The sequence below is a fragment of the Carettochelys insculpta genome, chromosome 1 (genome assembly GCF_033958435.1).
Source record: "Carettochelys insculpta isolate YL-2023 chromosome 1, ASM3395843v1, whole genome shotgun sequence".
In the NCBI taxonomy this organism is placed as follows: Eukaryota; Metazoa; Chordata; order Testudines; family Carettochelyidae; genus Carettochelys; species Carettochelys insculpta.
This window is the reverse complement of record NC_134137.1, coordinates 19,304,880-19,331,475: the sequence shown is the minus strand read 5'-3', so window position 1 is coordinate 19,331,475 and position 26,596 is coordinate 19,304,880. Positions and strand designations below refer to the sequence as shown.

Genomic DNA, 26,596 nt, shown 5'->3' with positions numbered 1-26,596 from the left:
GGTGCCAAGAGTGACACGTGAGCAGATTTTCATTGGTATGCGAGGCCGGAGCTCAGCCCTGCCCTCCTCCCCCATGCAGCTGGGAGCTTGCTCAAAGCCATTGTGCCTGTGGATTAACAAAAGACCAGCTAATGCCACCAACCACCACCTAAGTGACAAAGCTCTGCATCTTCATTTATTTACTAATGAAGCTGTTGTAAGTAGGACTAATAGTGACTTTAAGCATATCACTGGCACTCAGACCTTACATAGAGGTCAAAAGGTCAAATTCTGGCACTCCACCTTGAAAAGGTTGCTGGCCCCGGGTGTAGCTCAAGGAACATGAACCTAAAGGACATCATTTTCTAGCCAGAGAAGGGCTACCGCTTTTACGTGCTTCCTGATTTTAAGTTCATTCTGTCACAAGCTTGGGGAAACAACCGCTGCTCTGCATTCTCTTACTCAGAGTCCATACAATGGTGATCTGCCACACTTTATAGCTGAGTCTGCGCTACAGAGTTCTGTTGACCAAAGAGGTCTTCTGTCGACAAAACTAGGCATCGTCCACGCTACAAATGTGTTCTGTTGAGAATCTGTCGATGGAATGCAGCAGTTTTCCCAGAAGAGTTCTGTCTTGACTGTACAAGACATAGCGCCTCTGTCGACCCATTCTGTTGACAAAAATAGTGTAGACGCTCCAAGGGGCCTCCTGTCAACAGACAGGGCTTCCGGTTCACCGGTCAGCCCTGTTTTCCGAGCTTCTGGTCGGTTGTTCTGTCAACAGAGGGCTGGGCAGTCTGGCCCCTCTCTGTCAACAGAGGGAGTTGATAGGGGGAGCCTATATTAGGTGTGGACATGTTCTGCAGACAGAAGTTCTGTCAGGAAATACTTGTCGACAGAACTCTGTAGTGTACATGCAGCTTATGATATTTGAGGAGCTGGAACAAACACTTGGGGGATGTCCATGCTAGCCATTAACTAACTCCAGTTAATTAGCAACAAATTAAGACCAGGTTAAAAAGCCCTAGTGTAGACATACCCTTCTACTCAGAGACACTGACAACTAGACAAAGGCTGTAGGATGGAGGTTATATAGATGGTCACAGAATGCTAGAATCCTAGGCCTGGAAGAGACCTCAGGAGGTCATTGAGTCCAGGCCCCTGCCCAAAGCAGGACCAACCCCAACTAAATCATCCCAGCCAGGACTTTGTCAAGCCAGGACTTAAAAACCTCTAGGGATGGAGGTTCCACCACCTCTCTAGGTAACACATTCCCGTGCTTCACCACCCTCCTAGTGAAGTAGTTTTTCCTAATATCCAACCTAGATCTTCCTCACTGTAACTTGAGACTATTGCTCCTTGTTCTGCCACCCATCACCACTGAGAACAGCCTGTCTCCATGTTCTTTAGAACTCTTCTTTCAGAAAGTTAAAGGCTGCTAGCAAATCGCCTCTCACTCTTCTCTTCTGCAAACTAAATTGCCCCAAATCCCTCAGCCTCTCCTCATAGGTCATGTGCTCCAGCCCCCTAATCATTTTCGTTCCCCTCCACTGGACCCTCTCCAATGCATCCACACCCTTTCTGTACGGGGGGGGGACCCAGAACTGAATGCAGCATTCCAAGATGCGGCTTCACCAGTGTTGCATGATCTTGGAAGGTCAGCCCTGCTGGAACAGTTAACTGGTTGCCATCTTACTCCATCACATATGCTAGCAATAGGCATTTCCTGCATGGTACTTACTTCTCCCTTGAGGCGCTTATACAGCCTCCGTGCAATCATGCCCCTGGCATAAGCCTGGACAGTGAAGACAGCCCACAGGCGATGGCGGAACGCCCTGCGCACCAGGAAACCCCGGCACCGTGCCTGGAACTCGATGATCCTTCTGCGAGCCATGTGGTATTGCGTGTGGAGCTTGCGGGAACGGTAGAGAGCCTGAAGCCTCAGGAAGCCAATCCTCATCTGCAAAGGAAACAGGAGTAAGCCACTTGGCCACCGAGGGTCTGACCTACCACAGTCAGATTGACCTCACCCGTCTGCCTTCTCGCAGCTGAAAATACCAACCAGCTGAAATTGGCAATGAACAAAAAGCCCCACAAAAAGCAGGAAAGAGCTGCCATGAGATGGTGGAGGAACAAAGGGCACCTGGAACAAAGGCCTGAGCCAAAGCTCACATAGTCAGCTGCTGTTTTCTCATTGCCTTCCATGGGCTAAAGATCCCAGCCTTTATGGGCCCCAAAACCCCTGTTGCATCTCACGCTCAGTCTCCTCCCCATGCTTCCCTCGAGAGGTTTTTGCTTTCAAGAGCCTCCAGATCTATGCAGCTCTCAGGAAAGTCATGTGTAGAAAGCGCCATCCACAAGGAGGCCCAGCCTCTTTATCTGCCTCCTGTCATGGCTGTTACTGCAACAAATACTTCCCCAAGGGGTTCCACATCAGTCAGGGATGATACTGCAGAGAATGGCCCATCCCTCTGTCCCCACCCCTACCATCCCCAGCCTGCCCCATGAACATTTCTGCAAGCCACAGGCCATGATGTGCCCTCTGCAGGTCCTCAGATTCAGTGCAGGGGGCAGAAGAAGGTCACGTATCAAGATGGCTACATTCTCTTCTTCTGTTCCACCTTCCCTGTCGAGTTCTGGGATCTGCCATGCTTAGGGATGCTATGGGGCCATACGTAAAGACTGAGGACACCTGTCAGCCACACCTGCACAGGTTTTGATGGGGTTGTGGAGCGCAGGGACTGTTGGCAAAACATGGCTGCAGTAAAGTCTAAGGAGAAAACTTGGATGAGGCATATTTCTGAGGACAGAGTTACCCCACTTCCGTCAGCTCTACTATTGGCCCTGAGAAACAATACAAGACATTCAGGGCCACATGCAACCAACTGCTGTAAGATGGATCCAGCTCATGGCAAAGGCATGAGGAGACCAATCAAGGAGACAGTCAGTCCCTTTATTGAGAACAGAGAGCAATGAGAGTCTAGCTATCCTGCTTTCCACCCAGCTCTCCCCTCTTTGGTCTTTCCCACTGGGGTGATTTAATCGGTCCAAAAAGGAAACTAATAGCTGGATCGTGGGCAATGAGGCCGTGGTCATGAAGGAGAACCGGCAACACTTACAGCACCGTAGTTCCTTCTGCAGTTGTGTCCCCGCCAGTACCGCTGAATGATCAGGGCTGAATGTCGCACTTTCAGGAAATTGGACCTGGAAAGACATTTCAGACACTTGTGCTCGTCTGCTGGGGGTTACCATCACCTTGGCCCACAGGTAAAGCTGTCCACACTCTTCGGCTGCGTCTACACGTGCACGCTACTTCGAAGTAGCGGCAGTAACTTCGAAATAGCGCCCGTCACGTCTACACGTGTTGGGCGCTATTTCGAAGTTGAAATCGACGTTAGGCGGCGAGACGTCGAAGTCGCTAACCCCATGAGGGGATGGGAATAGCGCCCTACTTCGACGTTCAACATCGAAGTAGGGACGTGTAGACGATCCGCGTCCCACAACATCGAAATAGCGGGGTCCTCCATGGCGGCCATCAGCTGGGGGGTTGAGAGATACTCTCTCTCCAGCCCTTGCGGGGCTCTGTGGTCACCGTGGGCAGCAGCCCTTAGCCCAGGGCTTCTGGCTGCTGCTGCTGCAGCTGGGGGTCCGTGCTGCATATACAGGGTCTGCAACTAGTTGTTGGCTCTGTGTATCTTGCACTGTTTAAGGAAAGTGTGTCTGGGAGGGGCCCTTTAAGGGAGCGACTTGCTGTTGAGTCCGCCCCGTGACCCTGTCTGCAGCTGTGCCTGGCTCCCTTATTTCGATGTGTGCTACTTTGCCGTGTAGACGTTCCCTCGCTGTGCCTATTTCGATGTTGGGCTGAGCAACGTCGAAGTTGAACATCGACGTTGCCAGCCCTGGAGGACGTGTAGACGTTATTCATCGAAATAGCCTATTTCGATGTCGCAACATCGAAATAAGCTATTTCGAAGTTGGGTGCACGTGTAGACGTAGCCTTCATGTCCCGCAAGGAGGGCCTGCCTCCTATCCTGTCCTGCCTTGGGCTGCTGGGTGACACGTAGGACCCGTGTTCTTGTGACTTGCCCCTCGTTCTCCCCTTCCCAACCGCAACCCTTGCATGTGGAATCTTCCTCACATGCTTCTCTAAGGACAGGAGTATGTCCCAGAGTCCTTGGTCATCATTTTCCCTTTATGCCATACTGCTCTGCCGTGTGCTTTATGTGGGATGTTTTCTGGCTCGCTTTCAGTGGAAATGCTGGTATGCCACTTTGGGCTGAGTGGTACCATAACACAGTATTTGCTCTTTGCTGCCATAAGGCTGAATGCCACCCCTTACTTTCCAGGGCCAGCTGCACTGGAATTTTGGCATTGACTTTACTGGGACCAAGATCTGATGCAGAAGGTCACTGGGACTAGCCTGCTAGTATAACTAAGCTGGCCAATGAAGAGTGCTTCTGTTAAGTACAGAACTGAGTGTGGACAGAACTCCTTAATCCCATTGTTCTGTGTTTTGGAAACCTAAAAATGTATGTTAACAATTTCTTTCATGTTTTGAGTAGCTATAATATAATGTAATCCTTGAGGAGGCCATTTAGGGATTGGGGCAAACAGGTGTCAGGGATGGTGCTTGGTCCTGCCAAGAGGGCAGGGGACTGGACTTGATGACCTCCCAAGGTCCCTTCCAGTTCTAGGAGATGTGTATCTCCATTATATTAAATTATAGGTAACATATGGAAATACACACCTCATAGAGCTGGAAAGTCATTGAGTCCAGTCCCCTGCCCTCTTGGCAGGGCCAAGCACCATCCCCTTTCTCCCTCCCCTCTTACTTGCCCCTTGATCCCTAAATGGCCTCCTCAAAGATTGGACTCACAACCCTGGGTTTAGCAGGCCCATGCACAAACCACTGAGCTATCCCTCCCCGCATTGTGCTCCAGCATTAGGTCAGTCCATGGAGGGCTTTATTTGGCTCACTGCAAGCTAAAGCAATAGTTCATACATACTGCAAATGGACAGAATAAATGAGTGGCCACCAAGGGAAAGACAACATTGTTTTAGCAGAGCACCATGAACTGGAATGTGGTGTGCTAGGCAGTTGTACTACCACCTCCCCCAGTGTTAATCACCCATCTCCTTGGCACATCATACCTGTCTTTAAACCCACGAACCACCTTCTGGATGAGGATGACCTTGTCCGTGATGGCTTTGTCCCTCTCAATCTCCAGCAGCATGTCGTGGTGATCCTGGGGAACAAACCACCACAAGTTACCCTGGGACCACCGGCTGCCCAGTGACAGGAATGGTAGCCTGGAAAAAGCTTCTTCCCCAGAGAGGTCCTTGCCATCCCAGACAGCTCTAAGGATGCCCCAGTTTACAGCTCACGTCATTTGGGCTCTGTGGCACAGCCACTACCAAGAAGAACTGGTCTTCAATCTTTCTAGTTCATCCATACCACTAAATGTGCCAAAAGGGGTCACTGCTAAGCTTCATCCACAAAGCAGCACACACTGCAGGACTTGGTAATGGTGCATGAGTGAATTGTGAGGCCCTCTGAGGTTTAGCTCACTACACTCCGCTGAAGAGTTAGTCAAGAGAGTTTGCTGCCATGCATGTGATTCAGTAGTGCTTCCCACCCACTTGGCACAGGCACTACTAAGTACACGAGAGGCAGGGAACTGGAGAAGGCTTTGGCAAAACTGGAAACAAACTCCAGCCACCCTGAGTCTTGCTCCTCTGCTCTGACTACTAGACATCATTCCCTCCTCCAGTAAAGCACCGGAGCTGCAAAACCTAAATGTAGTAAGGGCTGCTGAAGACAGAATGGCATCCCTTCACTCTGGATTCCCTTGCTCTGAGGAATTCACTCAGGTCACATGAGTCTAGCCTCTTTTCTACATTGTCCGCACTGATTTCTATGCTAATTTCTTCCCTGGTTGCTGCGGGAACTGGGTACATCTGTTCAACTTCGCATGCTTCCTGTTTTACCTGACCTCGCACTGCCCTTCAGAACCTGTTCGTTTCCCTACTTCCTGCCTGGACACAGCTGCGGGGGACTGATAATGCTCGCTGGAAAGGAAAGCAAATGGGCTGTCAGGAGCGGTTTCTAAGAAATAGATGGGGAGAGGTTTAAAAATAAGTGCACAGGATTACATCTCAGGAAACCCATTCGGCTCCCAGCTCGCTCCCTGACAGCTCGGCCTCGTTTTCCTGGAGGGAATTAGAGATGGGATCATAAAAACAAATGCACACGAGTCGGTCCGTGGGAACATGACAGCTCTTTGTGGATGCTGCCGTTGCCTCACTGTGCCACATGGGGGTCTGGGCTCGTTTGGCAGCACTGCAGAGTCTGAGGGGCCCAGCACTGCTGATCATCACCCCAAGGCAAGGCCTCGCAGAGACTGTTCTGACACTCCCACTGGCTTGCTGCGAAGCCTCAGCCCTTTCTTCCCCCCATGTAGGTACCTCAGGGCTTCTGGCAGTCTTGGGAACCAACGTATTCATCTGTCTGTCAGGGCCTGCTGCTAAGGGCCTCTGGAAGAGCCTTTGAAAACATCAGCAGGTGGTGAAGGGGAGGGGACCACAGGAGGTCTGTGCTGCCCAACCCCTCCCTTACTGCTGATGTGGACAGGGGGGCGCTGCAGACACGCAGGCCGCTGTCCTGGCTTGTGAAGCTGTCAGCCAGCCCCACTGGAGAGATGGGAGCAACTCAACTGTTCAACTCTCTCACCGTCCCGCTCAGCTGGGAGCGTCCCCTCACTCTACTTCTTCAGGGACCTGACGGGTGCACCTGGCCCCTCGCAATGGAGTCACAGTCTCTGCTCTGAGGATGTAGCTGGGCAACCTGTGCTGCTCAGGAGCTGACCAGTGCTGGGGGGTGCATGCGGGTGTGTGTGCATAACCCAGCCAGGGTCTGGGGCAGCAGGATACCTCCCATGCTCCGACTCTGAGCTCTCCTGGGTGGCAGAGGGGGATGAGTTGTAGTTATGGAACCTGCTACCTGCATTGGTGTCTTTCAGAGCTAATCGCTCATCAACACAGGGACAGCCTGAGAGCATCTCACCTTCAGGAAAATCTTTGTCTTGCCAATCTGCCAGTCGTCGTCCTTTCCCAGCACTGCTTCCGCAATGCGCTGGCACGTTCCCCTCAGGTCGCCCTAGGAGAAACGGGGTGGCAGGGTTAGCAGCCATGTGCCTCACCTGAACAGCAGCTGCCCCTCGCGGCTGTAAGCGTGGGGCGGAGTCTTATCCCCCTTTGACGTGTTCTACAGTGGTGTCACCTATTGGCATTAATAAGGCTGAACCTCATCTGCTTGCTTCCCTCCCCCGGCTGTGCTAGAAGCACAGGATGAAGGTGAAGATCCATTCCAATTCCAGTCCCAATCCCAGATCCATGACAGCGGCTGCCGCTGCTGACAGACATCTACACAGAAGATGTGTAGGGATGGAGCAATGCAGCGAGCTGCACTGTAGCTTGTGGAGGTCCAGGCTGTGGTAGGAGATGGAGGGGGAATGCTCCCTAAGTGGCCAGGATAGAGGCATTATGCCTTTGTAACGCCTCCTGAGGCCTGTGGAAAGTATAGGGATGGGTGCTGCTTGCTTCACCTGTTCAATCAAAGCAGCCATCCCAGGGCACATGAGGGGTAGGCCGTGGTCTGAAAGGCCCCATGTCTGGGCTGGTCAGTAGTATCAGCTCTGCTCCCCGAGCATCCTTCTGTGGGCTCCCTCTGGTCCCCACGTACGTGTGGCCTGAATCTTTCAAGCAGTACAGACCCATCCAGTTACTTGAACTGACACTGGGGCTTCTGAGCTCAGCTGAGTCATAGTGCTGCAGAGGCCTCATCCTACCTATGCAGAGCCTCAGTCTGTAGTGGTGTATCCCCACAACTCCCATGTAAGGCCAGAAAGTGTTGGCCCCATTTCACAGTGGGAGAACTGAGGCCCAGAGACTAAGGGCCGGATTTTTAAAGGTACTTACTCAACTGCCATTGAAATCAACAGGAATTAAGCATTTGAAGAGAGATTAATATTATGAGAGATTAATAAAATGGATTTTTTTTAGCTTGGAAAAAAGATGATTAAGGGGGATATTATAGAGGTATATAAAATCATGACTGGTATGGAGAAAACAAATAAGGAATTGTGATTTACTCCTTCTCACTACACAAGACCTAGGGGTCACCGAATGAAATGAATAGGCAGAAGGTTTAAGACAAACAATAGGAAATATTTTTTCACACAACGCACAGTTAACCTGTGGAACTCCTTGCTGGAGAATATTGTGAAGACCAAGACTACAGTAGACTTTAAAAAAGAACTAGATAAATTCATGGGGTACAGGTCCATCAGTGGCTATTAGCCAGGATGGGCATGGACGGTGTCCCCAGCCTCCTTCTGCAAGAGTCTAGAAATAGGTGACAGGGAATTGATCACTTGAGGATTACCTGTTCTGTTCATTCCCGCTGGGGCACCTGGCATCGGCCACTGTCAGAAGACAGGATACTGGGATAGATGGACCTTTGGTCTGACCCAGTATGGCTGTTCTTATCTTCTTACTTATATACCTTTAAAAATCTGGCCCTATGTGACTTATCCAAAACCACACAGGAAATCTGTGGCAGAGCAGGGAACAAAACCCAGATCTCTAGCCAGCGCGCTAAACTCTTGACTTTCTCTGGGACATTAGTATGATGTTTCTGCATAAAAATTCAAGCCACTACTTAAAGGTGTACCTGTTTGTATGCCGGCTTCACCCCGGGCAGGAGGACACGATACCTGTCCACAAACTCCACAAAGCTGTAGCGAATGGGATAGCCGGCCCTGCGGATCCGGATGGTCTCCATCATCCCTGAGTACCGCAACTGGCGAACACACAGCTCCCGATCAAACAACTAGGGAGTGGGGAAAGCAGACTGGGTCATCAGGGGCTCTTTTGGTTTTGGTTTGAAACTTTGCTGGCCTGTGGACAGGCGCGAGAGGTACCCCCCAGCGGTGGCCAGCCTGAGTGAGTGGTGGGGAACCAATACGTCTTCTCCACAGAAACATAAAGGATTGCAGCTCAAGAAGACCTGATCCAGCCCTTTGTTTAACTCCTGCCTGCTCAGAGAGGTCAAGATACAACCCACGGTATGCGGCAGGGACGTGGATCAGAATGGGGCAAGCTGAGTATTAGTATTCACCCTAAAGCCTCCCTTTGAAGCAGTGAACTAAACTGCTGTGGAAAATGGTGCCGCTTGCCAGGCCACGGTGCTGAGCCACGTCGGGAATTAGGTTTCAGCCCACCGCCCACCTCACCAGTATGTGCTAGCACTGGTTGAGGTGAGGTGAGGCATCAGGGAACAGGAGAGGTGCACAAGGGGTCCAGCCATTCCTCCTCGAGAAGCAGAAGGGTGGGAGCTCTGAGGCCGCAGGAGAAGCCTTAATGACGTTCTCTCTCTACAAGGTGGCCCTGCCATCTCGCATGTCTGCGGAGCTTCAGATTTGCCTAGTTAACGAAGCAGGGGTTTGCCATTACAGAGTGCCAGTATGCAAACCTGCTGCTGTTTGAGAGCGTGCGAGGACCACCTTCCTGATACATTTCTCTTCATAAAGGGCCAGGTTCTTCCGCCTTGCTAATGCTGAGCGGCAGCCATCACCAGCTTGCAGCTGGGGGTGACACACTGTGAAGAAAGGGTGGCAGAATCTGGCCCTTATGCTTGACTTGGGACCAGTGAAGCCACAAGACTCTCACTGATTCCAGTAAACTTAGGATCCAGCCTTGGGCAGGGTGTTGGCCTGTCCCTCCAGCCCCGCAGGACTAACACTAAACCAGCAATGCTTTGGGTCCCTTCCCCCAGGCTTGGTTTATTAATTCAAATAAATTCACAAAATGAAAAACAAGGCCATTCCCCTGCTCAGTACAACCTGCAATGGCCTGGAGCCCTCCCCGCTGCAGCCTTTTCTCTGCTCCAGACCTGGAAGCCAACCCTGCTCCCTTCAGTTCCCCCCTTGCTGATCTCTCCCACACTTTACAGGCATCTCCTGGCCCCAGCCCAGCTGGGTCTGCTAACTGCTGGCCCCAGGCTCTTAAAGGGGCAGACCTCTCTGTTACCCCTTAATTCATGAAGGTACTTACGTGTGTATGTAACTCCGAGTTCACAGTCCCCTTGAAGCTCATGGGGCTATCTACTCACATGCTGACACTTTGCATGCGTTTACATACCTTCCTGAAATAGGGTATGTAGTAGGTTCCCATGTTACCCAGACTGCTGCCAGTATATGGATAGTCTTGTCTTTCCTCCCACCATCTGTTCCTTAATTACATTTGTTTCTTTCAAGCTAACTGCAATAATACACAGCCATTCAGAAACAACAGTGCGGGAGCAAGAGAATTCACTCTGAGACACCTTAATGAAAATAAAGTCATTTTCCAAAGTTAGTTTCATGGGGAAGCAAAAAAAGTTTATGGACAAAAGTTTTAAAATCATATAGAAAAACCCAAATGACCAGGAGTTTCCACTGGCCTTTCTCTTCCTGCCATGCCATTTCCTATCATTATCAGTACACTTTCCTTTATATCCTGGGACAGAATATTAACTCTGCCAGAAAATGTTTTTCTTTTGCAACCTTCCTGCATAGCCCTAGGTTCCATTACCTGCTTTTTGGTTCTGTATTTTTAAACTCATTCAAAAAATAAAACATTCCCACCTTAGTCTGAAATCATGCTATACAGCTTTAAAAACTGCAGCACAGAGCTTAGTGTTAGCTGTCCACTTTAAAGTAACAGAGAGGGAGCTGTGCTAGTCTATACACTATCAAAACAAAAAAGCAGTCAAGTAGCACTTTAAAGACTATCAAAATAATTTATTAGGTGAGCTTTCGTGGGAGAGCTGTTCACTTTATGCGTCACTTTTGGATAGATCTTGCAGTCCTCATTCTTGTGAATAATTTTAGACAACGCTCTGGCTACTCTTGTGAATAACGACAACTGATTTGTGGGCTGCAAGATCTGGATTTCATAGCGCTATTAAATAGATGACAAATTCCAAGGCAGATCATTCTAAAGTTCGAAGAAGTTCAAATCTGGGGCTTCAGAACAATTTGCTAAACTTGTGTCTGGATCCAGGTTCTGATTTTCAATTTGCTCCTGAAGTCTAAGGTCTTTGGAGATGTGGTTTTGGTTCGCATGCCTCTCTGCTGGTAAAACAACAAGTCCTTTGGTACCTTATAGACTAACAGATATTTTGGAGCATAAGCTTTCATGGGCTTATGCTCCAAAATATCTGTTAGTCTATAAGGTGCCACAGGATTTCTTGTTGTTTTTGCAGGTACAGACTAACTTGGCTACTTATCTGCTGGTAAATGAACACTAGTATGATTTGAGCTTAACATGCACTAAAGGCATCTCTAACACTGCCACACACTAAACAAAACCAGGACAAAACAAACTGCTCATAAAGAGCCATCAAAATATTTGCCTGACCACATTTGTTTTGATAAACAATGGATCCACACCTAGGGATTCACAGCAGTTATATGGAAAACCTTAGCAAAATAAAGTTTATGATTTTTGAATTTTTGTGCCATTTTGCCCTTGTAACAGTCAGTTAAATTCTGTCCATACCTAATATACCTGGACAGAAAACAGTATAATTTTGCACACTGTATATATAATTTATAAAGACAGCTGTCACAGGCAAACCACAGCAAACAGAAATTGAAATTAGGAATAAGTAAAAAAACTTCTTCTCAATTACCATAACTACAAGTAAAGATTAGCAACAAACAGATGTTTTTAGTAACATTAGGGTCTGATCTTGCAAGGTGCTCAAATTGCAAACGTTCAGCATACAGCAGAAGGAGTTCAATGCCTGACAGTCATTGCAGACCCAAAACTCTCAGGGACTTCATTGGGATGTACGGGTGTGGAAAGAATGCATGATCAGACCCCTGAAGAGTTCACTTTATTGGGGGTATGTATGGACGTTCTCTTTCCTTTCATGCAGTTTGTCCCCAAAGTATTAATTAATTTTAAACAGACATAACCAACCCAAATAAAGGAGTCACCATTTTACTATGCATTAGTAATCTAAAACAGATAAGTAGTTATTTCCTTTGACTTACAGCTGCTAGGACCATCAGCTCAGTGAAAATGCACATTCTAACAGCCTGCCATAGGAGATGGATTAATAGGGTGTGATATGTTCATTACATTGAAAACATGAAAGCTGGAAACAGGCCTCTCCATCTCATTACCTCCTTGAAATCACAGCTGAAAACACTGCTAAACTCTCACCTGTGCCTCTCAAGATCTCTCCCATCTATTCTTTAACAGTATTAATAGACACGCTCCTGGAGCAAGCCTGACTTGCATGAAAAACGTCTGTAGACTTGACCTCTTTCAAAAGGTTTTTAGGATCATTGCTGTGGAGTTCTATTTAATTTCAGTAGACTCTTCTTAGATTTTGCTCCAAGACGGGAAAAACTATGAGGGTTCTATAGAAATCAACTAGGGTACTAAAGCAATCAACCTGAAAAACTACTGAAGGGGATGATTTCTGCAGAATTCTTGCAGAATCCCATAGTCCTGAACAGAGAATTGTAACTCTGCTCCCAAATTCTACAGCTTCATTCCAACATTCTGTAAGAAGGCCAGTGTCCTCTGTGGAGATCTATAGAGATTTCATAAAGGGAAGACGCTATAAAAGGATCTCTAAGGATTACACATCCTAGGAAGGGGGTGTTGGGCTCAGGCCTTACAGCTGTAAAGCATTTTGAGGAATAATTACTAGAAGATTCTTTAAAAGGAAAGGCCCCAATCCTGCAAATCGTTCTTCAATGGGACCAGTTCCAAGTGACATCAATGCAAGTCAGAAGCTCAAGTTAGGTTTCTAGACAGACCTCAATAGGAGATCTGCCATCAGATTCAGCTGGTCCAGGGCTTTACCCATATTATGTCTCCATGTAAACACTGCCTCTACAAGGACCTTCAGAACACACCATGCAAGGAGGGAGAGCCAGCACTTACCATGGGCTTCTTATACTCGTTGGGCTTGATGCAGCGGACGAAGAAGGGCTGACACCCACTCAGGGTTCTCATCAACAGCTCGAGAGAGCGCTTGAACTGGCTGCTGAGCGTCGGGGAGCGTTTCCTTGTCTCCACTCCCTGCAAGAGAGTGGAACCGTCACAAATCTGTCTCAGGAAATGAAAGGATAACAGAGCCTTTCCCCTCCAGCTAAGTCACTGGGAGCCTCCTTGCCAGCTGGAGCAGGGGTGGGGGTGGGAAACATATTGAACATGGTGCAGGGACAGTGTTCAGATTTACTCGCCGAGGTAGCAAAGGGGAGAACTGACATATCATTTGTTCTGGACATTACATGAACTTTTTTTGACTTTCACTTTCAAATTTGGTCTGAGTTGGGCCAACTCCTTAGTGGGTGGAAGTCAGTATGGCTCTGTTTGCACCAGTGGAGAATCTGGCCCATTGTATATATTTCCATCTCCCTGCTCCAGACAGAGCATGGCATGAGACTATGCAATCAGCTAAAGGTGTCTTACAAAATGATTTTCTCTAATCCTAGCAAGGACTGGAGGAAATCCCTTTGAGTGTGCCTGAATTAACCCTGGTCACAGGAACCTCGGAGTGTCATAGAAAAGAAAAAGTCATATGTTTTATTTCTCGTGGACCTGCTTGATACTCCAAACAAGGATCTGCCCTGTCTTGTTGCACTGTTGAGGTGTTATACAAGTCAGACTAGATCTACTGGTCCCTCTTGGCCTTAAAAATTTATCAGTCTATAAAGTTTGCAGAGATTTGGCCCATGCAGGGAAGTAAAGTGACTCAGCCCTGCACTTCTCTGTGTCTTCTCTGCATTTGGAATAGGATATTAACCGGATTGATGAGGAGAACTTAATCTGAGGTGAGTTAGGGTGATTCTGTGGATGTCTATTCAATTGCTATTTTCTTGGCAAGTTTTAAACAAAGCAATCCAAGGCTTAGGGCTCTAGCTGAGTGTTCATTATTTTTCAATCTAATAGCCAGTTCTCTCTGGCTGGTGAAAACTACGAGCAGGGAAGGTTCCAAAAGCTATGTAAGATTAAACCCCAGGAAAGTGCAGCAGAGTTTAGTTTAACTGAGCCTTTTTTATCAAGAAATCTCTACTATCCTTGCTTGGGTTACATCCTACAGTGGGCATCAGTTACACTGATAAATCATAGCAATAAACTGTGTTTCACTTGTCCTATTTGGATAGGGGTTTAAGTATCCATTAAAAGCAATTTGAATATTTAAAGAAAGTTGACAGAGGATGTAACTAATACCCAAGGACTCGGATGACCTGAGCTTCAGACTGTAACTCCACGAAACATGGGCATCACACTAAATAATCAATGCCAGAAGAGTAGATAGGAGGCCCACAAAGTAAGGATTTTGCCATGTCTTTTCCAAAGGCCTTATGTTCTTTACTGGCTGATGAACAGGGGCTGCAGACACAAAGCAGCCCTGTGATCACTGGCAATATTTGACAAATTGTATGCATTTTCCCCCCATTGATAAAAGTCCCCATCCTCAAGGTCTCTGGGCACTGTGCTAAACATAGAAGCAGCACTTTGCTGGAGGACATCAACACTGAAGATTTCTACCACCCTGGAAAACTCTCAGGGGCTTTGCACAGCTCTGGCCATAGGGTATTGTACAATGAAGCCCAAACAAGAAAACAAAATCACTGTGGAATTCCAGAAGGGAAAGTGAACAGTTGAAGCCCAGCTCATGCACACACCAGAAAAACCCGGCAATGCCAGAACGGGAGAGTTTAATTCAGCAGCCATTGGCTATCCCAGCAAACCTTCACAGGGGGATATGTTGCTAATGTGTAATTTGTGTCACCAGACATAGACCCGGGCACGTGAGTACTGTGGAGCTGGTGATGACATAGGCTGTTAGCAGAGTCTGGTTTGCTGAGGACAGGTTGTGTCAGGATAATACGGCTCAGATAGCAGGAGGGCGATGGGCTGGGGTTGCTTTAGATCAGCAGCACCATGCAGCATTGCTAGTTCAGTGTAAGTGGCCACCTCCAGTGCAGCACTACAGATTAGTAGCAGGAGTGGCTAGAAGAAGATACAGAGGCAGGAAGCTGGCTTAGTGAATTTCCACTGGGGCATCCTTCCTTAGTCCTAGAGGGGAGGGTTGCTGGCCCACTGCTTGAGCAGCAGAGGTAACCAGTCTGGGGATTCTAGTGAGGGCACTGGCCACATGCCGCTGCCCCTGCTCTGCCCAGCCGTGTCTACACGTGCACGCTACTTTGAAGTAGCGGCACTAACTTCGAAATAGCGCCCGTCACGGCTACATGTGTTGGGCGCTATTTCGATGTCAACATCGACGTTAGGCGGCGAGACATCGAAGCCGCTAACCCCATGAGGGGATGGGAATAGCGCCCTACTTCGAAGTTGAACGTCGAAGTAGGGCACGTGTAGACGATCCGCGTCCCACAACATCGAAATAGCGGGGTCCGCGATGGTGGCCATCAGCTGAGGGGTTGAGAGACGCTCTCTCCAGCCCCTGCGGGGCTCTATGGTCACCGTGGGCAGCAGCCCTTAGCCCAGGGCTTCTGGCTGCTGCTGCGGCAGCTGGGGATCCATGCTGCATGCACAGGGTCTGCAACCAGTTGTCGGCTCTGTGGATCTTGTGTTGTTTAGTGCAACTGTGTCTGGGAGGGGCCCTTTAAGGGAGCGGCTGGCTGTTGAGTCCGCCCTGTGACCCTGTCTGCAGCTGTGCCTGGCACCCTTATTTCGATGTGTGCTACTTTGGCGTGTAGACGTTCCCTCGCAGCGCCTATTTCGATGTGGTGCTGCGCAACGTCGAAGTTGAACGTCGACATTGCCAGCCCTGGAGGACGTGTAGATGTTATTCATCGAAATAAGCTACTTCGATGTAGGCTTCACGAGTAGACGTAGCTCCCATGTCCCACACCTATCCGGCCCCCTTGTTCCTAGCTCTGCCTCTGAGATCCTGTGTGTTGGGTCAGTCATTTCACTGCTCTCTGACAGGCAAAGTGATTTCTTCAAGGTTCCACACAGATCAGTGCCAGAGTTTAGAACAGAACTCAGGTCAGCCAGGTCACAGCTGAGTGCCTTATTCACTAGACCTTATTGCTTCTTGGAACCCCAGTTTCCCCATTTGAAATTTGGGGTTGGTGATATGTACCCTGCTTTATTAATAAAAAAATGGTATGTCCTTTGGGCTCAAAGCAAGAATCAGGAGGTCATTATGTTAGGTACTCTACAGACATCAAATGAAAAGATAATCACTTCCCCAGATTACAATCTTTGAAAGTGCTTTGAGATCGAAGAATGCAAAATGCCACATAATGGTGCTAAGTATTATTGTTACTCTAAGCTCTTCGTTACACAGATTGCCAATTTGAGCACAAACTGAAAATATGTTCCAAAATAACCATTCCACCATTAAACTAAGTGCTCAACCTTCACTATTTTAGTTCATTATTTGTAAAAGATTGAATTATTCTGAGTCAGCAAAGAGCAGAAAACCAGAGGGAGATGGTAAGACCTTTTTGCCCTGTTGTTTTCCTAAAACTAATACTGAGCAGCTGCATTTCTAAAATATTTTCCACATTAATTTTCTCCTGTGTTTAGAATACATTGGCTACATCTACACTAGCCAAAAACTTCGAAATGGCCATGCAAATGGCCATTTCAAAGTTTACTAATGAAGCGCTGAAATACATATTCAGCACCTCATTAGCATGTGGGCGGCCGCGGCACTTTGAAATTGATGCGGCTCACCACCGCGTGGCTTGTCCAGACGGGGCTCCTTTTCGAAAGAACCCTGCCTACTTCAAAGTTCCGTTATTCCTATGAGCAGATGGGAATAAGGGAACTTCAAAGTAGGTGGGGTCCTTTCGAAAAGGAGCCCCATCTGGATGAGCCGCGAACTTCGAAATGGCCATTTGCATGACCATTTCGACGTTTTTGGCTTGTGTAGACATGGCCATCATGTTTCAGCCTATAAAGACTGCTTGGTGTGCAGGAAGGTTCTAAAACTAGAGATGGGCCCAAATGAAACTTGAAAGCCCTAACGCCCTGGAACCTGGAGACCAGAGGAGAAAATTTGGTTTCAAAATCTGGATCTGATTTAGAAAAAAAATCAGGCCTTGTGTTCAGAAGTGCCCACACTGGAATTTCAAATTCAGCCATCCTGGAATCTTTGCAGAGTTGGGAGAGGTTAAAATTCAGACCCACATCTGCATCTGAATTCTGCAAGTCAGGCCCATCTCTAGTATAACCCTCCTGACATCAGAGGACTGTAGTGGAAATGTTGACACAACAACAATTCTAGCACAGTGGATGTTATTCTCTATTATATGATATGCTACACTACTGCCAGACAAGAAGCAGGGAAGGTTTGGGAAGCCATCAGAAGCCGAGCAAAGACTGAAGGTTAGTTTAGAAGGACTTCGGAAAGGTTTAGAGCTCCAGTTCGGATAAGCACACAATAGTTTGATATTTACTGTATCTGATCCTCTGGGGTTTGCTAGAGAAAGTTTGAACTAACCCTAAAACAAGCCTGCTTGTAAGAATAGTGGTATTTACACCTGAGTGGCAAATACAAACAATCTCCCAAATGAAACTCAGAAGGAAATGGAAATGGAACTGGCTGAGACCCTCAACTGGCACAAATCAGCGTAGTTCTGCTGAAGTCAACAAAGCTACACTAATTTATGTCAGCCAAAGTTTGAGCCTATCAAGTTCAAAATAAAGTTAACCATAACTATTCAAACCTCAGAAAAGGTCTAGGTTTAAGAACCAAAATGGTGGGTTGGTTATGACTTTATCCAAACTGGCTTCACATCATCCCTGTGTCCTTTGCAGAACCTCAGCTTTCCTGGGTTGAGTCAGGCAACCACAAACAATGGCTCACATTCCTGCATCTACTGAACAAGCCCTAAGCAGATCTGCGATGGAGAGCTTAGCAACTCAATCACAAACAACCAGCAAGAACACAGTATTTATCAAAGAGAAGTGAACACTCAAAGAGGAACTGATGGATTTATTTACCTTTGGAGTGGGTGCTGGTGACTGGCCAAAAGCACTGGATGCATAGCCACAGAGAAACTCCAAGAAGCAAAGGCAAAAAAGAGAGACAGAAAACAGGGGGAAAAGTGAAAAGAAGGAATAACTAAGAGGGGAGCTCTGTGTTTTCTGATAGGCTTTGTGATTGGGCTCCACTCACACCTCACAGAACAATATGGTAATTCTTCGGACTGTGTGTACCTCCATTCTCTCCCCTTGTCAAAGCACTGGCCTTCTCACCACAGTTGCTGAAAGAGAATTCTTCCTGCAGCTCCTACCACTTGAAACAACCTTCCTGCCTCTCTCCATATTATTTATTCGCCATTCCTTTCAGACCCCGCTAAGGAACACACTTGTTCTCCTTTGGCCAGGACACTTACTATAAAACTAGATGGAAAATGGTCACGAAGTCAAAATGCTGACCAAAAACTGAATGAATTTCCCTAACTCTCTCCCTTCTTCCCCTACTTTTAGCCTTGGCTGGTCTGAAAATGTCCATGGAAATTAAAGTTTGAACTTCTCCCGCCAAAACAAAATATTGCTATGCTTTAGCTGATTTTCCCGGCAACCTGCTCTATCTTTTAACCTCCATCCCCCTTTGCTCTTAGCATTCTGTCTGCAACTCTGCCAGCTAACTCTGTGAAGTGAAACCTAACTGGCTTCCAGACAAGGCGTGATCTACACTAGGCGGTCAAGTCAATTGCACATATGCAATTCTAGCTATGTCAATTGTGTAGTTAGAATCAACTTATCTGTAACTGACTTACCTGGCCATCCTCACTAAGGAAGGTCAACGGGAGAGGTTCTCTCATCAACCTCCCTTATTCCTTGTGATAGCCGACCCCTGATAGGTCGATTTCACACACCTCTGCCAGGTGCATGAAATGAAACCTCGGTGCATGAACGAAACCCACTGAGGGTCGATCTTCCAGGTAATGTAGATGTGGACTGAGCTTGATTAGTTTACAGAGGGTATGGCCTTACAGTCTATGAGCATGTCTGCTCTACCCCTAAAATTAGCCTATATTATGTCAACTGACAGTCACCATAGCTGAGGTGCACATGACCTTCTGTCTTCACCAGGAGCTGTTTCACCAGCCAAAGAGGGGCACTGAGGGGGACAGAGAGCAGGGTTCCCTTTAATTATGTCCACCCAGGGGCAGAATACATTTTGTTATGTGCACCAAGACGTGCACATGGGCACCATCATTAGAAACATATGCTGCCAGCTGCGGGCAGCTGCAGGTGCTCTGATAATCAGCTAGGTGGCAACTGAATCTCTCCTGGGTGGCTGCCCAAGTGCTCAACTTATAGGGAACGCTGATTGAGAGCTTTGTGCAGCGCCCACCGCCCCGCCCCCAGTGCTCATCTTTTCATTCCACACCAAGAATGGGAGGCTGCCTGGGCTTCTCAGCTTCATGCATGAGGAGCTGGGGCATGTAGGCTCTAGCAGTCCAGCTTTCCCGCTAAGACAGCCATCAGCCCATGTAAATAATGGAGTGTTTATACAGACACTGTGTTGCCCTAACTACACTGACACTGTAGCATTCATAAGGCCCATGGCTCTGTTGAAATGGATTGATCACCAGTATTTTGCTTAAAATTTTCTAAAGAGCGCAGGCTGGAACTTAGTGGAGCTGGCCTCCTAAGTGTGTCACTGAAGGTGTCTGGCTGGCTGTGTAAACCCTAGAGGATCTGTTTTATTGATCCTATAGATTAGGGAAGTTTAAATTCATGCTGCCACTCCATGCCCCAAATAGCGAGAAATCATTTCAAGGTGAACGGCAATGCTTTGGAGGGCAATGAAATGAAAGTGCAAACATAAGAAAACACAACAAGGTACTTAAGCAGGTGTGTTGCTTTAAGTCAGAAGTGGGCAAATTACTGCTCATGGGCCACGCCCAGTCCATCAGACCTTTTAACCTTGCACTCAAGCCCCTGCCCACGAGCGGGGATCAGGGCTTACTCTGTTCCACGTCATGGCTCTGCACAGCTCCTGAAAGCAGCAGCGTAGCCCTCCAGCTCTTATGTGTAGTGTCAGCCAGGGGGCACCACACACTGCCTACTCCAAGTACCGTCTCTGCAGCTCCTATTGGCTACGAACCAGCTGCAGGGGTGGCGCTAGTGGAGAAGGCAATGCCCAGAGCTGCCTGGTGACATCTCCACCTAGGAGTAAGAGTGGGGACATGCTGCTGCTTCTGGGAGCTGCTTGAGGTAAGTGCCACCCAGATCCTGCACCACTGAGCGTCCCTGTGCCACAGCCCTCTGAACCCTTCAGTCCCAGCTTGCAGCATCCTCTTGAACCCCACAATCAACATCCCTAGACCCATCCCAGAGGCCTCACCCCCTGCTGGTCCCCTCAGCCCCTCCCACAGCCCAATCCCCAATTCTGTGAGCATTCATGTCTCACGCTACAGTTTCCATTCTGAGATGTGGCCTTCAGACCAAAAAGTTTGTCTATTTTATGTACAAGTCATCTCCTAATAGCCAACAGGGCTACTCACATACTGAAAAGAAGATACTTATCTGAATCAGAGCCTATGTTCTTGATGTTGCTCCCCGAAGTGAATGGGAGCGTTGTTGCTGATTTCAGTGAGTTGTGAAGGCAAAGGACAAATCTTTCAGAACTGCCCAGATGATTTAGGAGCCTAAGTCTCATTTTAAAAGTCACCTCAGATATACAGTGAAAACATTAAAAGTGCCTAAACCTCTTAAGCTCCTAATTCCCATCGGCTATGGCTACACTATTTTTGTAGTAGTCCGGGGCAAAACACTGCACTCAAAATAACAGTGTTATTTCGAGTACAGTATTCCATTGCCATGACCCCTCATTGTGAGGGGGGTAGTGGAAACCTCAATATAGCCCCTTACTTCTAACTTCGGAGCCATTCGGATAACACCAAGTTTGAAATAAGGTAACTCGAAATACTGTTCACAATTTGCATTGTGCAAATTGCGTAAGTTATTTCAAGTTACAGCTACAGCGTTTCTATAGCCATAGGGTATGTCTACACCAAAGCCTTATTTCAAAATAAACTTCTCTGGAATAGCCCTTCTGCAATAGCTTATTTCAAAATAATGCTGTTACAAACCAAATGTATTGCAAATAGTTCTCGCATGCTGCGGGTTGCTGACACCTGAGTTAGCTCTTCCACATTTACTGAATAAAATAAAAACAAGTTAATACCTCTAGTACCAATCACTGCTTTGTCTAGGTGATGAGAAAGAAGAATAGTTTATGAGCGGCTATACTGAGCTGGGACTCCTGGAATGAATATATCTAGGACCCCATGTTAATACTGCGTTAATCCATTTGGAATACAAAACACATAATATCACTTCTATAAATTTCCTTGCAAATTCTCCCTCTCCCACCCAGGAATCTCAACCACATGAGACACGACATGCAAGCATTTTCCTAGGCATTTATTACCATAGCCACATCCGCTTGGAAGATCTGCTTGATAAATTTGTTTCTTGAGGAATGGACCAGCTGAATGATGTCTCCATGAAGTGTGTCTCTGTTTTTTTCTAAAAACCCTACAGGAACAATGGAACAACATACAGATTAGGCAGCAGAATGAAACGTGCTAAACTATGTCCTGCAGCCAACACTTCAGTCACTTTGCTGCCCAGTCTCGTTGGAATTGGTAAGACTTTCTATTCTCTTCAACAAGCTTTGGATCAGGCCCTGAATGGTCATGAAGTGCCAATGAAAGCATGGCCCTCAGTTTCCCTTTGTTATTATTAATAATAATCATGATTATGGCGTTGCTTAGGGACCAGCTGGGGATGTGGTCCCATTATGCTAGCACACACAATTTAGTGGGCAGTGAATGATATGATGGTCGCACCAGGCTAGTGCCATAACTGGGTTTTCAGGTGAGTTTTGTTAGGAAGGGATCAGCTAAATGGAAAGACATTGCAAGGGAGAGGTCAGAGCAGGGGAGAAGTGGGGAGGAGAAGGGAGAAGGGGCAGCCATGGCGTGAGCCTGAGGTGAAGAGACTGAGACTCCTTGTGCGCACAGGACTTCAGGTATGTCTACACTGGAAAAAAAAAAAGGGAGCATTCTTCACTCAAGCCATTTAACCAGGGTTAAAATAACAGCAAAGACACGGTGACTTGGCTTTTAGTTCAGGTTAGCAGCTCACATGCAGCCCCAGACTCACCTCCGGGCTCTAGCACAAGCTGCTAACCTGAGTTCAGCTCACAGGTGCTGTGTCTTCACTGCTATTTTAACCCCTGTAGGGTAACATGGGTTAGCTAAGCTGAGTTCAGAACACACCCTTTGTATGCACAGGGCATTTACCTCCACGTGCAAGCAGCTGAATTTCCACACCCTTAGCCACTTTTGTTTGCCTTAATAGGCAAATGGGGCTTGGACATATTACTGTGTCATTCGCATGAACACATGACGGAGTGCAAAAGCCCTGTATCACACAGCAGGTGTTGAAATGCCAGCCCAAAGGCAGTCAGCAAAGGAGCACGCGTACTGCTAGACATGTTAGCACACCCACCGTAAAAATGGGCTTACTCTGCAACATTTTAGCAAAAACATTGGAGCTCCTGACCACCAGCCTCCTCCTCTCACCCCCACCCCCTGACCTCAGCTGTGCCCAGAGGACAGAGGCGACTTTGAAGGGTTTTAGTTCTTTGACGAAAATGCTTGAAAGTTTTGTTTTTTCTGAAAGCAACTGAAGCCTCCTGGGACTCCCATCAGCCCTCCCCGCTATCCCCCGGCATTTTCCTCGTTCGTGCTGAACCAGGTGGCTGGGCTCGGCTTGGGAGTGGGAGCCCCATGACAGCAGGGATGTGGAAAGAAGTCCCAGGAGCAGTGGAAGAACCAAGAGCTGGGCAGGATGCCTGAGCAACAGGGCCCCCTGGCCTGGAAACCTGCGAATTCCTGTTTGCTGGAATGGAGCCTGGTTAGCACAGGGCCCTCCCAGGCATTAGGTCACAGACTTCTCACCCTCCACTGGACCGTTCCAGGGACCCCAACATTTACTGCTGATGCTGACTTTGAACTGATTGTTTTAGCCTCTATTCCTAAGGAAGCTGCAGCCTTCCCCTTTGCTGCCAGCCCTAGTAAAATGTCCTTCCCTTTAGCCATGTCTGAGTGGTTATGGGGACCCATCAGGGCTACCACCCTACATGGCCCTGGCTGCTGAAGGACTTCCAGGGCTTGGCTGTGAGCCATGGCACACTGGGCACGCCGCCAGCACCCTGAGGGTGTGGGGTCATCGGCAGCCACTCTAACTACTTTCCAGTTCCCTTGTATTTAGTTATTTGTACCGTGTGATCAGGTCCCCCGGTGCTAGGCACTGGGCAGACATGCCCAGACTCTGCCTTGTACGGAGAGGAGGAAAGAGAAATGTCTGTTCTTGCTATGATATTAAGGGCAGGCGCAATCCACAGTTTGGGGCTTTGGTCCAAAGTGTGGAGCTTTACGAGACTGACTGGGGCTCTATGGTACATGCTGTGCTCACTGGCATCATGCTGCAGCCATCAGGCACCGCCAGCAGCTCTACCGTTTGGCACCTGCTGGAAACAACAGCAGCCTGATCTTCAGAGGTGCTGAGCACCCACCATCCCCAGGGCATTGAAGGGAAAACGCAAGCGCTCAGCACCTCTACAAATGGCACTTATTTACACACCGAAGCAGGGCGTTAGGTGAGTAACTGTCAGCAATCGGGGCTGAAAACATTGGCCAAAGTTCTTTTCTTCTAATCCTGGAAGGTGGCTGAAATCCACCTTTGCCTGGTATTTTAAACGCAGGCCCACACACAAAGAGAGGAAATCAGGGTAACGAACCTGGCAGGAACGACAGCACAAATCACTAATCTGCCCAGGCTGCTCCTCTCTCAGCGCCTCTTACTCTCTTGTCATAACAAACGTGATCTACAGAGCTGAGGGGTCTACCACAGAAACCTGCCCAGTCCTGTCCCCCGGCTCCCCCACCAATCAGCTCCCTGAAGCCAGGCCATGACAGCAGTCACCTTTTGTTTCATAGTAGACAACACCGGCAAAGTGGTTAATGCCAAACTGTGTTTCGTGGTTGTTCTTCGGTGGGATGTAGTTCGTGTTCAGCTTGTGCTGAGAATTCAGCTTGTGCAGCATGGTGGTATCTGTACCCTGCATAAAAAAGAACAAGTCCAATGTTTGCCCCATTAAAATAATTGTCAAATAATCAGTGTGTTCCGTTTTGATTAGCGCGGTGAGGTACGAGTTTGTTCCAATGTGAGATGCACTGGCAGGTGGAAACTTGCAAGCAGTAATTTAAAACAAGTGATCTAACTGTTCCCATCCCTAGCAAGGCTGTTGCACATACATCCTCACCACCATGACAGCGATAGTGCTGAATGCAGGCCCGCTCATGGGGCGTGAAAAGGGTGCAGTTGCACAGGATCCCAGTGGTTCAAAGGGGCCCAGAGCTCCAGCTGCTGCTGCTTCTACTTTGGCCCCTTTGAAGTGTCGTGGAAGCATTGCTTTGCCGCTCCAAATGGTTGTGAGAAAGGGAGAGGGGCCAGCACCATGGTCCAGGCAGCGCTAAGGGCTGACTGCCTTAGGCCCCTCCCCTTCTGCCTTCAGCCCTGCCCCTTTCAGAGGTGCAATGCTGTCATCCACGCTGGGTGAATGGTGAAAGACAACTTGAGAGACCAGTAAATGCAACAACTACAGAACCAGCTGGCAAGTGCATGTCAGGTCCCCGTCTGTGCCTGATCCACAGATAAGAATCTGTTACAACCCCAGCTAGGTAGGGACAGCTCTTTCCCTGAAGCTGTGCTGCTAGTTTGGGTAACTCGGGGGTGTCAGCCAAGAAGGCAGCTGTCACAAATGCACTCAGTTAATATACTGCCATACCCAGGATGGCTTCTCCAATTTTTACTATTGTACTCCTGCAGCATGGGAAGAGAAACAATACCTTGTGACTGACGTGACCAATCCCACAATGGTTATAGTGAACACATAGATGCCACCATACCAGTTCATTGGCTAAAATTTGTTCCCATGAAACTCGTGTCGTAACTTGGAAATTGGAAAAGTCAAAGTCCGTCTACCAGCTCACATGGAAGGTGAAGCTGACAGAGTGGCTTGAATGAATGGTTGGCTCCCAACATACCTTGGGGAACTTACTCTCCTCGTCAATAAGGGATATGATGTTCATGGGTTTGATGGCGATCATGTCCAAGGCATCCTGGTTGTCGGTGAACTCGATGTGCTGCCAGTTAATGTTCTCCAGGTTGTACTCCTCCTGCTCCAGCTTGAAGACGTGGCGAACAAAGAACTGCTGCAGGTTCTCATTCGCAAAGTTGATGCAGAGCTGCTCGAAACTGGGGAAACGATGGACAAAAGCCATTTAGCTTTGCTGTATGCCCCTGATTTCCACGTCCCTGCTCATCCCTTCACTTCCTATCCTAGATGATATGCACTAATGCTTTCGGCCACTCAGGGTATGTCTACACAGCAGAATTATTTTGGAATCATGGCTACTATTCCAAAATAATTTTGCAAGCATCTACGTAATGCAACCGCTATTTTGAAATAATTTTGAAATAGCAGATGGCTTATTTTGAATTTGGCAAACCTCATTCTATGGGGAATGGTGCCTATTTCAACATAGGGGCTGTGTAGACAGGGAACGGGCTATTTTGAAATGAAGTATTCTGGAATAGCTTATTTTGAAATAATTTAACTGTGTAGACATACTATTTTGGATTAGAGCTCTGCAGAGCTTCCAGGGGCTCTAATCCGAAATAGGATTCATTGTGTGCATACACTTACTATTTCAGAATAAGTTTTGCTTATTCTGGGGCTTCCCTGTAGTGTAGACACATTATTCTGGAATACTTTACTTTGGAATAATAACTCTGGAATAAGGTATTCTGGAATAACTGCCTAGTGTAGACATACCCTCAGTGAGGTTAACAATGGGTGAGAATAAAATCGAAAGTAAGAGCATCAGCTGCTGAAATCCTAGCACTGTATATAACCCACACACCTTCTGGGTTTGGTGCAACTTTCCCATCCAGTGGCACTGAGATCCCTTAAACAGAGAACAAGTCTGACCTTCAGCCTTAGTTGAGAGCCAGCCAGTCTTAGCTCATGTGCTAGAGGCTCGTACACTAAGCTCCAGAACTACTAGGTTTGAATTTGCCCACAGACAACAGAGGTCTGCCCAGGTTACATGTATGTGTTAACTTCGGAGATCTCCCATCCAGCCCAGCCCTACTTAGCCTGTGAGGTCTGGTGAGTTGGTTTAACTGCAGGCAGCTGGAAGCAGGGCCCTGCAACGCTGTCTCAGGGTCTGTACCTGTTAACAGTGAAGTTCTCAAAGCCAAATATATCGAGAAGCCCAATGGACCTGCGGACACTCTGGAGTTCATGGGAGGGAGGCCTGTAAATGGCAGCATTGATCTTCTCCACAATCCACACAAAAAGCCGTCCGTAGATTCCCTGAGTCATCAGAGAGATGGAGCTTGGTGAGATGGGGCTGTGTTTGCCCTGTGGGCCTGCAACCTGTGCTGACAGCCCTTCTCTGGTGCCAGCCCC

General features: G+C 48.0%; 1 protein-coding gene across 1 annotated transcript in view; it reads right to left on the bottom strand.

The window, feature by feature from the left end:
- MYO7A (myosin VIIA) overlaps positions 1-26,596 on the bottom strand; it is a 116,009-nt gene that overhangs the window by 57,545 nt on the left and 31,868 nt on the right. The window contains exons 11-20 of the mRNA XM_074980896.1: positions 26,358-26,500; positions 25,167-25,377; positions 24,043-24,178; positions 21,479-21,585; positions 12,985-13,122; positions 8,711-8,869; positions 7,043-7,135; positions 5,131-5,225; positions 3,099-3,183; positions 1,721-1,939 (exon numbers count right to left, since the gene is read on the bottom strand). Coding sequence (XP_074836997.1) covers positions 1,721-1,939; positions 3,099-3,183; positions 5,131-5,225; positions 7,043-7,135; positions 8,711-8,869; positions 12,985-13,122; positions 21,479-21,585; positions 24,043-24,178; positions 25,167-25,377; positions 26,358-26,500 — 1,386 coding nt within the window. The remainder of the gene's footprint in view (positions 1-1,720; positions 1,940-3,098; positions 3,184-5,130; positions 5,226-7,042; positions 7,136-8,710; positions 8,870-12,984; positions 13,123-21,478; positions 21,586-24,042; positions 24,179-25,166; positions 25,378-26,357; positions 26,501-26,596) is intronic.